At 25.4% G+C, this 13,488-nt stretch overlaps 1 protein-coding gene across 2 annotated transcripts; it reads left to right on the top strand.

Annotated features, from left to right (window-relative positions):
• The first annotated feature begins 4,819 nt into the window (after positions 1-4,819).
• Positions 4,820-10,573, top strand: LOC100200994 (probable serine/threonine-protein kinase tsuA). 2 transcript variants are annotated; one of them, XM_065803132.1, is made up of 6 exons: positions 4,820-5,180; positions 5,624-6,161; positions 6,481-6,623; positions 6,726-6,801; positions 7,714-7,783; positions 9,465-10,573. In XM_065803132.1, exons 2-6 carry the CDS (start codon positions 5,639-5,641, stop codon positions 10,045-10,047), a joined length of 1,395 nt encoding a protein of 464 aa, XP_065659204.1. In that variant the 5' UTR covers positions 4,820-5,180; positions 5,624-5,638; the 3' UTR covers positions 10,048-10,573. The 2 variants fall into 2 exon arrangements, with proteins under 2 accessions (XP_065659204.1, XP_065659203.1); XM_065803131.1 differs by having other exon boundaries at positions 5,158-5,534.
• The last annotated feature ends 2,915 nt before the right edge of the window (positions 10,574-13,488 follow it).

Below are 13,488 nucleotides of genomic sequence, written 5' to 3'. Positions count from 1 at the left end.
GTTTTTTTTATTCAAGGTTAACACCCCCTTTATAATTTTTTTTTTCTCTTGAAAGGTTAACACCCCTTCATAAGTTTTCCACTTAAAAATGTTTTCGGATAAGTAAAAGGTGAAAGTTAATGTTTAGAAAAAGACTTTTTTTTTAAATTGAAAAAAGAATTACGATATACAGCGAAAAGTCCCATGGGTGGTAGTATTTCATTTTAGTGTAAACAAGCCATTAAGATATTTTCACGGTAAATTATAACGTAACTATTGTTAAAGACTCTTTAAAAATTCTTTAAGTTTTCTTAAGAAAGCTGCTGTTTATCAATCACCTGCTGTGTTTTTAACCTTTTGCAATCAAATGAATTTATTTTAAATTTGTGTCCATAACGACTAGGTTTTTATGCTCATAAATAACCAAATAAATAACCTTGAAACAAAACAGAAAGTTCCAGTTTTTAATTTAAACATTTATCGGAAGATACAACTTTACATTTTTTATTAAATTTTTCAAAATATGAAAATTTTCGCACCTTTTTTTTTTTTTTTTTTTTTTTATTAAATTTGAAAATCGTGATGATCAAAATCGAAAAGATTCATAGTTCGATCATGATCAAAAAGGATTCATAATTTTGTATGATATTATGTTTAATAAAATTTATTTCAAACAATTTTTTATATTATTATAACTGTTGTTTTTGTTGTTGTTTTTGCTTTTATGTTTATCAAGTCATAATTGAACTTAAAGTTTAAATAATCCTGTTCATATGCTCACTTATTTGTTTTCTTACTATATATATAAATTTAAGCAAAACAATTCCTATTTTTGTTCGCGATCTAATGCAAGATGAGGTGTTTTCAATGATTTATTCATTAGTTTTTTATAATTAGAAAGCGTCATTCAAGTCTATGAAAGCAAAACTTTGTTATCCTAAAAACTGTTTTAGTAAAATACAGGTGTTTTGTGGAAAATCTTGTTAATAATAGATAAATTAATTTATTTTCACTTTTCTCTTTGTTTTCAACAATATTTCATACTATTACTTGTTTATTTGTAAATATTGTTATATATATTATTTATATTATGTTTGCAATTCATATTTTTAATAGGATTTTATTTAAGTAAAAAAAAGTTAGAAAGCTTTTAGAATACTTGCTAGAGTTCAACCCCCGTGGTAATTTAAATCAGAATGTTCAACCCTTTGGTATTATTATTACAAAAACGCAACTCCTTCGTTTTACCTAGGAGGTCTTAAAGCATTGTCAAAAACGAAATTTATTTTAACATTTTTACTTCCAATATAATTTTCCATATCTTCCAATCTTTCCATATCTTCCAATATAATTTTCAATGCATTAGGAGATCAGGGGGTGGGTATTTAATTTTGTGAAATGTTAAAAGTTAGCACATGTAAAGGTATAATGTTTACAGTGTGAACTCTAAAAAACAATTTGTTTTTATAAACTTGAAAAACATTTTAAATTTCATTAAAATATTAACAGTAAAAAAATAAAAACCTATTTTTTTCATTGGTGTCATAATCTTTTGCTTTAGGATTTTTCATAAAATGTTAAGAGATTTTTTCGAGATATGTTCACACCAAATTGCATTTACTCGAAGGAATTATGTAAATCCTTATTTAGTTTTATAAAAATTTTAAAATTAATTTTAAAAGCTTTTTATAAAGTGCGGTTGAAGTAATTTTAAATTTAGTAAAAATGGTAGTCGTTTGAAAAACTTTTTATTGTTTCGTGTGAGCGAATATAAACTATAAAATGCAAGCAAATGTGTTATTTAATTAGTTTGTTATTAATTCTTTTCTGGTGTTGACAATAATTACCAATCAATATCAAAAACAATTATTTTAGTCTTTTAAGTATAAATATATTTTTTAGGTTGTTTTTTTATTTAGAATTAATTCGCTTTATGAAAAGTTAATTATTTTCCTTTATGAAAAAAATTTTATTATTTTAAATAATTTATTGGTTTGCTACTCTCATGATATCAATCGGTAAAATATAAGTTTCATTTGTTATTTAATAGACATTTTTTATTTTTTAAAAGTAACTTACTATCCCGCAATTGAACAGAATAAATAAAAAGAATATTATTAAACAAGTTAATAAAAAAAAAGTTTAAAAAAAAAAAACTAACTAGGGATAGGCGGATCGTTTTTTATTAATATAAGAAAGTGTATAAGGTAAAAAGGTTACCAAAAGTGAAATATTTTAGGGAATTATTTAAAAAGATAAACTTTGTTAATTGTTATTCTTTAAACGTAAACGTAAACTTTGACAACGATAAACAAATAATAATAATCACTCTCAACAATAAAATTATTAACCACCTTCATTTTCTCATCTTTCATTCCCTTCATTTCTTCAAATTCGTAATTTTAAAAAAACTTGCTATTTCATTCTCATTTTTTAACTTATATTTGTTGTAAATTTTTGATAATTTAATTTTTTATATTGCACTGAAAACTTAAATAAGAAATTCTCTTAAAGTTTAATAGTGCTTTATTAGCACAAACGACGTCATTATTCGTCATATCACTTCATTTTAACAATTAGTCGCGAAGATTAGTGTGTATACAGCCAACTTGTGTGTTAACATCGAGATTTTTGAGGGAAAATTCTCAGGTCCTGAGTTTTAACGTTTACAAGAGAATGTGATTTAAAAAAATAATAATAGTAGTAATAATGAATGTATTTCTTTCTCTTAATGATTAATTATTATTTTAGTTGATAGCTAATAAGTTGACATGCATCTTTGGGCATGCAACTTTGATTTATTCTGCGTATAGGAAAGTGATTATTGTGTATTTTTGATTACGGAGAAATCTAAGGGGGGAAATTGACTTTGATTAAAAATTAACTTATGCTAATTTAGCCCTTACTCGATAATAAATTACATTCTTCAAATACTTTTCCTTTCTTTTAATGTAACTCAACTTTTAAAAAATATAAAGTAAACTACAGTCAAAAATTGTTACACCTAATAAGGCTTCGTTGTTATTTGGACAGGTGCGGCTTATTATTCACTTACATAATACTTTTTCAATTTCAAACAAACTTTTTTTTTTAATGCTAAATGTTTAATTGGAATACGCAAGCACTTAAATGATTTATTTTTACCTCGGTGTTCAACTATGTTACATATTACAGAACAAAAAAAAAAAAAAAATTTTGATATTCAGAAAAAGGTTAATAATAATGACAAGGTAAATCCTCCAGGAATGAGGAGGAGGATAATTCAAAAAGGAGGGGAAAGAAGTATTGTGAAAATATATATATATGTGAATGTTATAGTTAAAAAATGGATGCTTTAAAAGATTTTTACAAATTTGTGCATACGCCTTTTCCGCCCTTTAAATGTTAAAATTTAAATTAAATGTCGATATTTTTTAAAGTTATTATAATATAGCGTTGTTCAAATTCCTTGAAATTTAAATCTTTTGAATCTTTAATAACTTAGTTCTTAAAATGTCAAGAACCTTTTGACTATAACATATTATAATTTGCCATAATATATATATATATATATATATATATATATATATATATATATATATATATATATATTAAGTGCTCTATACATATATATATATATATATATATATATATATATATATATATATATATATATATATATATATATATATATATATATATATATATATATATATATATATAAATATATATATATATATATATATATATATTAAGTGTTCTATAAATATATATATATATATATATATATATATATATATATATATATATATATATATATATATATATATATATATATATATATATATATATATATTAAGTGTTCTATACATATATATATATATATATATATATATATATATATATATATATATATATATATATATATATATATATATATATATATACATATATATATTTCTATTTCTATTTATTTATTTTAGACCTTAATTCTTTGCTTATAACTTTGGGTTTCTACAAACTTAAATTAGTAATAAATAAAAAATAATAATAACAGCAGTAATTAATAACAAAGTTATGAGGTAACTGCTAAAGTTCTTATAGAAAAATAGTTGTAAAACTTTAAACTTTGAAAAGTGAATATAAAAACATATAGTTTACGATTACATTTAAAGTTACAATTACATCTAAACATGAGACTACATCTTAATAAAAGAAATTTGTTTAGTTAATATTTTTTTCACAACACGTCATAAGTCACTATTAAATATATCGTGTCACGATTGCGTCATTTCAACAATTTGTGTGTCGTTTTTTTTAAGAAAAATGTTGAGGTAATAAAAATTAATTTTTATTAAACTTAACTGGCTGGCTTCTAAACCTTGATTGATTTTCTCTTGCCTAAATCTATCTTTTATTATTGATTAATATGACCATAAATAACATACTATTAAAAAAAAAAGCAAAATCATCAAATTTAACGTTTGAGAATTAATTTGCTTTATAATAGCTCTTAATTAAAATGAATTTTTTAGAGCACTTTTTATATAATGATTATTTAACTGTGGAAAAAAAAATGGACCCGATGACTGGGTTTATTGATTATGTCTTGACAATATTTCATAAATATCTCTAACACACCAAAGCATGAAAAATAACTATCTTACGGATTCATAGGAATACATTTTTCTTTTTTTTTTTTTTTTTAAAAAAAAAAAACGGCTCATTATACTTTCATGTTTGCGATCAAACGTTTGGTTTGATCTAGTTAAACACATATTTGTTTCCTTACTTTGTGCCAACAAAACGCGCCGCATTTTCACGCCGCATTTTGTTTACACCAGGAAAAATTCAAACAAATTTTTTCTACTAAATTTAAAAGTTTTTTTTTTAGGTAAAGCAACAATGTGAAAAAGTTTAAATGTTGTTTTGTAAATAATAACCACCAAAATATCTTTTAAAAAAGTTAAGTTTTGATTTGAGAAGGAAAAATATAATTTAACTGTATTAAACAGGGAATGAAAACGTCGTTTGAAACTAAATAACAAGCTTTTCAATTGGCTCATTGAAATTGGCAGGTGGGTTCACAAAGGATCGTCACAAAATTTTAGGGTGCTATAATAGACGCGGCAAAATAAAAGAAAAACAAAGAAAAAGAAATTCAGCTGCAACTATTTCTTGATTATTATAGACTCTCTTGTGATGGGAGCTTTTACTTTTTTGTGAGTGTTTTATATGGTGAAAATTTTTAGATTTATCTTTTGACTATTTTATACCTGATTGTGTTACTTATGCTCTTTGCATGATTGTTTAGTTAATTACTGTGCACTTACTCGAGAGCTTTAATAAGATGAAGTTTACATAAGTAATATGTACGAATAGATAATACTTGGCTAAATAAATAATACTAAGATTGTATAGATTTTTTAAACGGTTTTTGTTTAATGCATACATTTCTGCTTGTTACAGTAAAAGTTGTATTGAATAACATGACACAACGTTGTCAGAGATCATTTTGATTAATGTTTTAATGTTGCATATATTGATTCTATAAAAGATTATCGTTATACATAAATGTAATAGCAATTTTTTTTAAATATATTTCTTCAAATTTATCAGTATCAAATATATAATTAAAATTATACTGAATTTTTTTAATTTCTAGTTAACTAAGTTCACAATGTCGGTAGCGACAATTCGAAACAATCACTCCAATCTTTCAAGTCCAATAAAACCACCTATTAAACAAGACCCTGAATACTTGGCTAGCAAAAAACCTAAAAAAGAGGACATATGTAGCCAAACCGTTAAAACTAATTTAAACTCTTCCAACCAATCAACAGAAAACTCGATTAACATTGACAATGGAAAAACACCATGCCAAACAAGCATTAACGTTCCTGCATCTGAACTAAACAATATGTCGACTAACTGCTTAAATCAACCTCACAACTATAACGGTAACTTGAGCGATACGAACGGTCTGTCAAACCACTTTTCAGCCTACAATAACAACAGTAACATCAATTCTCACAGTGGTTCACTTGATTCAGTTGGACCACTGCCAAATGAAATATTTGAGCTGCTAAATGAATTTTGGCGACCAAATGAACTTGTCGCACCAGATACACATTTACTAAATGGTAAATTTTCAAGACGAAGTCCTGATGCTTCCCTTGAAGAAAATGGAGAAGATGAAAAAGGTTTTTTTTATTTTTTCAAGTTAAATACTATAAAAGAAATATTATTTAAATATAAAATATTTCTTTATAATATATGTATTAGTAATCAAAATTTTTATTTAAAACTTCAGTTTACTTTTATAAAATTGTGTTGTTTGCATTTAAGCGTTATTTTGACGCAATCGGACACATATCTGCTGTGAGTTTAATTATAAAGGATTGGAAAAACAATAAAAAAAATTCTGATGTACTGTTTTTTTTTAAGTGCATTCTATAAATGTAAAAACCTTTACTGTTGCTAATTTCTTATTGTTCATATTCTTATGTTGTATTTTTTTAGAAGATGATTTATCATCTTTAGCAGATAATGAAATTGGCGCCGACAAAAATACGCAAAAACGTCGTTATAGTCGATTGTCTGACGGTTATGAAAGACTTAAGTTAGTTTTACCTTCAGTGAAGGACAAACGAAGAGTCTCTAAGGTATTTTTTTCAAATTCAAAAAAAAAAAAATTTGAAATATTAATTATTACATTAACGATTATTTTGGACCTTGCATAAATGATTAATTTGTTTGAAATTTAGGCTCGTATACTTGATGAAGCAATTAATTACATTCAAAGACTAGAAAGTGTAACTAATGTTCTAAAAAGAGAACATGGTGAAATATTTTTATTTTTGAACTTTTTATTGAGCAAACATTACAAAGTAAATATACACGCACACATCCTTACACATACATACATACATACATACATACATACATACATACATACATACATACATACATACATACATACATACATACATACATACATACATACATACATACATACATACATACATACATACATACATAAATACATACATACATACATACATACATACATACATACATACATACATACATACATACATACATAAATACATACATACACACTTACATACATACATATACACACTTACACACACACACACATATATATGTATGTATGTAAGTGTGTTTGTATGTATGTATGTATGTATGTATGTATGTATGTATGTATGTATGTATGTATGTATGTATGTATGTATGTATGTATGTATGTGTGTGTGTATACCTTATACTGCTGATTTAGGTGAGCAGTGTGACGTCATACTGAAATAGCCTGCTGCCAGGGGCTTCAGTACATACATTGACTGACAAATAGCCTGGCTCGCAGTGGAGTGCTGCTACATCGACAGAGGGTTTGGGACGAGGCAGCTATCTTTTCATTCATTATTCTTCGTTTTCTTCTTCTTTTTCTAAAAAAGCCGTATCGATTTAGATAAGCAAAAAAAGTGAGCAAATGCTCACATAAATATGCTATACTAGATACATATATGTGTATAAATATATATATATATATATATATATATATATATATATATATATATATATATATATATATATATATATATATATATATATATATATATATATTTCAACAAATAGATAAAGTTTTTTTTTTTGATTTCATGATTAATAAATGAATTCGAAAATTAATTAAAGTTAGTTCATGGAATTAAAATAATGTTAAATTTGAATCTTTAGAAAAACGTTTAAACATGATGAATGGCTCAAACGGTTTTTTTCCTGACTATTCAGTGCAGCCTTATGTGAGGTTTGTAAAGTTTTTATTATATTGGTAAATTATATACAGTAAAAAATGCTGACTCCAAAATTTTTAGGTTTAACTTTAACGTGAAACAAAAAAACCTTTATCTGTAAAAATTAGGCTAAAAATTTTATTATGTTTAAAATATTTTGTTATTTATACACAAACTTAACGTTCAGAACCGCTAATCTAAGCAGAGAATAATTTTTATATAAATTTTCAAGGTATTTGTATATGTTGTTATGTAAAAGTTAGTTTGCAAAATTTAAAAGATTATGGTTTTAAGGAACAACTTGTTTTAAAGATCATGGTTTCAAGAAACAAATTATTTAAAATAAACATTAAGTAATAAAAATCGTAAAATTACCCTTTAATTAATTATTTAAAATTTTTGTTTTTAAATATTTTCCATCAATAGCAAATACACAATTTATTTAAATAAAAATTGTTTTAAAATGAATTGAACTATGTAATTCAAAAACATTATATAACACTATTTTCAAGACCAAATTTGTAACTAAAACTTTCAAAATCAATTTTCTAATGTGTGTATTACTTCCACAATGTGTTCTTTAATTTGTACATCATACTATAAAGATCATAATTTTACTACAAAGGAATTTTTAGATTTTTTGTGACTGAAGTATATTGTAAGTAACCGATGTTTTAAAATAAATAAATAATTATTATTTAACTATTAAGATTAAATATAATTTGTATTGGCTAGAGTTTATTGTGAGTTTTAGGCAATTGGTATTAATCAATAGAGCTGAAATTAGATTAAAGTATTTGGATTTTATAATTGGGCATTTAGCAACTTTTAATCGGTTTTAAAATAAAGTTGTAATGAGTATATAAATTGCATTTTCGTCAAACAATTTATTGATTTTTTGCATGTAAGAAGATTCTACTTTTTAGTTGGCATTGACTTGCACAAAAGCGTGTGTTGTGGGTGCACAAAAGCGTGTGTAGTACAAACAATTTCTTATTAAACTTGTTTAGAACGCAGTTTTATAAAAAAAATCCAAAATATTGTTTCTACACGCATCTGCAGAAATTACTTACTGGCAATCATAAAACATCACCTGTGAACAATGTGGGATGTCAATAAATAATTCAACTAAAAAAACAGGAAAAAAAACAAAATAGAAAGATCTTATAACCTCCACACGCAAAGTTTTAATAAATCAGAACATTAATATAAATATATTGTTAAATTTCATTTAAATACATTATTTTTTCTGGATTTCTTTGAAACCTTTTCTTTCCATTTTTCTTTTTTTTTTTTTTTTTTAATTTTCTAAAAATTATTTGTCAATTAATTATTAAATAACCAGTGCCATATTTTTTTATTCTCCTTTAATAGTATAATAGAAAACATTAAAAAAGAATGTTCACTGCAGGGAGAATATACTCTTTGTCTAAAAATAAAATTTGAAATGACTCACCATTTGAAAGCAATATGTAGGAAAAGATAGAAGACTTACATTAAAAGTCCGAAAAATTTATTAAAAAAATTAAACCAAAATTTAAAAAATGTATTCTAAATACTTAAAATTTTTCTCTTTAAAAAAAAGCTAACAAATATTTCAATTGTTTTAACAATATTTCAGTTAAAATATTTCAGTTGTTTTAACAAAGTTGTTTTTATAAAGAATTTTATACTTTAACAAATTTATTCTTGTAGGTCACTTTTTCAAAAACAAATGTATCCTTCTGCAATAAACCAAACAAAAATGAACCATTACCCAAAACTTAATGTTGCAACAAACGCGGCTCCAAAATCACCACGTTTAAAGCAGTATTGTACTCAAAATTACCCGCCTGCAACATTAAACAACATTAACGTTCCAACAAATATGTCAGCTGATTATAGCTACAACAACATGACCAGCTATGTAAACCATGCTTCAAATTCATTGTACCAAACAAATGATCCTACTCAGCTCATGAATGGAGATTCGTCTTCGCCTATCACAAATAACTCTCCTTTTAGCACTTGCTCATTAAGCCCCGGAAATACCCCTACAACGTTTCAAAACGGCAGCAACGCTGTAAATAACTCCTGGCCGTACCAAGCTGGAACAGGAAGCTATGAAACGAATCCTTCTCAACTAAGTAGCTATAATGCAAACAGAGTGTGTAATGGTGACTTTGGAACAAATGGCGCTTATTCAAGTTTAACGAACCACATGTGGGGAAGCATTGGTCTACCAGAAGCTTCAAGTCAAATTGTTCCGCATTCGGATCATTCAATGAAAGTTGGTTAAGATTCCTAATCTTAAACCAGATCTTTATCTGAAAGATAATATTACTCTTAAAAATATCTACGATAGATAACGATTTGATATCGGTAGATTATATGTTCAAACACAAAATTTAGAAATTTTTATGAAATGCAGAGCATATTTTTAAGACAAAGTTTATAACAAAATATGTTGTACTTTTGGCTAGTTCCATAGCGAATACTAAAAAATTAACAGTGTTTCATATCGAAATACACTTAAAAGCTTCCTTAAAGATCATTATTACGTTTTCAAAAAGATTCTCCGTTGTTTCAAATATTTAGCAAACTTTTTGCAAATCAATTAATTTAAAATTGAAACTAATGGTAGAAAGAACGTAAAGAAATTGTATATTCAGCAAGCATATTTAGTGCGTCTTTTATTAAAAAATGACGACAATACTAATATTTTTTTTAAAAGATTTAATTATTTATTTATTATTTATAACTTGTGATCATTGTTAATAAACATTATTGTAAATATCTAAATGAAATAAATATATGCGTATAAATAACGATGTACTGACGGGTACTTTAGTAAAACTCATAAGACTCTTAGTTCTAGATTTTGGAGAAAAACTTCTTAAGTTCCATAGAACCAAAATAAGGTTTGACTAATAGTGGTTCACTCACACTTTGTATCCAAAATTATTTAAATATAAAATTATTAGAAAAAAAATTTTAGTATGATGATATAGGTATTTATTATCAACAGAAAAATTTATTGTTTATACTATTTATGCTAACTTTTTAATTATGTTATTATTCAATTTATATTTATATGTATGCTTTTTAAACATTTTTATTTTGCTGTTTGAAATAATACAATTGTGCAATCGTTTTTTGAACAATTGTTAGAAAAAAGATTTCTTATTATTTTCAAAAAAAATTTTGGTTTTATGATTTTAGTTCTAGCAAATCTGGACTTAATAGAAGTCTATTGTAATACTACTTCAAATCGTTCTTTAAAAGTCTTGCTCTGTCAATGTTTTTTAAATATTTTAAAGACGCAACGAAACCTGATTGAAAAGAAAGCTTTTAAACAAATAATTAAATCCAAGAAGTTTATGGTATCTTAATAAGAGGCAAAAAAAGAAAAAAAAAAAAAAAAAACTAAACAAGGAAAAAATATCTTAAAAAATAACTTTGTAACCTTTTTCAACATTAAATATGCATGCTTTAAAAGTATTAATAACTTTCTTTTCTAACATTAAATAATACATGCTTTAAAAGTATTAATAGTCTAATACATAATAAGTTACAATTTTTTATCAAATTCTAATAAATCTTAGATAAAACTGAGTTTAAACATTACTCATATTAATTGAAAATTGTATTGCTTAAAAAAGTACTTTATAACATCAAAAAAATTACTTTTCAAAGTAATTTAATACTTAATAAGGATATAAACTAATGCAAAAATAAATTGTATAAAATATCTCTGAAAAATTGGTACCTTATTTAAATAATTACTGTTGATAACAGTAGTATATACCCCAGTAAAAAAATCGCACATGGGATTCGCGTCCTTTTTTCCGCATGTAACCCATGTGGGAATTATTATTTTGTCCCACGTGGATTTCATATGGTAAATCCTACATGGGATATAGGTGTTAAATACCACATGAGTTATATGTGGCAAATTCTTTATGGGATACGCGTGTTTTTTCCCGCATGTAACCCATGTGAGAATTATAATTTTGTCCCACATGGTCTTTATATGGTAAATCCCACATGGGATATCGGTGGAAAATTCCACATATTTTATAGCTCTTAAGTGCCTTATATATTTTAATCCATATGGTATAAAAGTAGTTGATACCTGATGAATATCCGAATGCACCTACTTGATAGTCGATACCAGATGAATAAAAGTCCGGATGCTTCAATTCTAGTTTTTAAAAATCTAATATATAAATAAAATTTTAAAATTAGTCGTCGAAACTTTCAAAGAGACATATTAATCTGGTACTTGCTGCTTTATCTAATTTGGGATGAAATATATGTGACATTTTTGATCTTTTACATATGTGATGTTTTCTAAAAAAAAAAGTTGAAAAATAAATTTATTTCTGAAGAATTACTATCAATATATACATTTAAGGTAAACATTAAAAATATTTTTTGCTCTTTTACTACTTACACGCCATTTTTTATAACTTGAGTAAATCGCCTTGACTCGTTTAATATCTCGAGTAAATCGCCTTGACTCGTTTAATACCATAATTTTCAGAATCTTCTAGTGCTCTAAAACATTTTCTGAAAATAGAAAAAATATATTAACAAATAAAACTCTACATAATAACCTTAATTAACCTATACTGAATAAATTACCCTATAAATTTTCTCAAAATTTAACTTTTGCTTATAATAGATCAAAATAGCCTGGATCTAATCTTAATAACCTCAACTTGAAGTTTGTTTCATGTTCAATACTTAATAACCAAAACCTAACTCAAGAAATCTTAGTTGAGAGTTATTAAATATAAATTAACAAATAAATTATACTAAATAATGTTAAATTGACGTTATAAGAGTATAACCAAATTATATTGTTAAAGTATAACATTTAGCTTTTTACATTCTTTTCTTTACTTTATTTATAATCAATTTATTAGCATTTTTTGAAATACAATCTTTTTAACAATTTGAAAAGGCCAGCTTTTATATACACATGTATACAGGTATAGATACAGGAAAGTTGTTAATTTAATACTAATGATGACGAGTTTAACGACTTCATACCTAAAACGTCCTGAAGTTACTTAATTAACTTCTCAGATGCCACAAGTTATCAATCTTAGTTCGGCATTTTTCCAATCTCTTTGATTCTGCAGGTGTTAGGCCCAGAACTTTTGCTTTTCTCAACCTCTAACTCAAATAGTCAACTTTTCAACTCGCTTTCAAGAAAATCCAAATCATTTACCTTCTCTACTTGACTTATGTCTTTTTTTTGATCCTAGTTAGTGCTCAGTGTCTCCACATTTACCCTTAGGTGCTTCTGATTACAGTTTGATTTTTTGTAAAACTATTTTCTCGTTCTTCTTCATTATCAGAATCTGCCTATCATTGTAATTCTTAAAACTACCTTAAATCTGACTGGGACTCTTTCTGTGATTTTCTTCGTAATAGCGCTTGCGTAGAAATCTTTCGTCTTCATGTGGATAAATGTGCTTCTTATGTAACTTCTTGGATTCAGGCTGGCATGGAATCTTTTATTACCTCTATACAATTCCAAGTCAAGAATTACTCTTCTCCACGGTTTTCCTCTCATTGTGCTGCTGCAATTTTCAATTGTAACCATTACTTCCATATCATCGCCAAAACAGTTCTCCAGAAAACAGACGTCTGCTTGCTATTGCTAGAAATCATTGTAAAAAAGTGTTGTCTAACTCTAAAACCCTCTACTCTCTGGTCATAAATGCTT

This window comes from Hydra vulgaris, chromosome 08, assembly GCF_038396675.1.
Source record: "Hydra vulgaris chromosome 08, alternate assembly HydraT2T_AEP".
In the NCBI taxonomy this organism is placed as follows: Eukaryota; Metazoa; Cnidaria; class Hydrozoa; order Anthoathecata; family Hydridae; genus Hydra; species Hydra vulgaris.
This window is presented reverse-complemented; position numbering and strand designations above follow the sequence as displayed.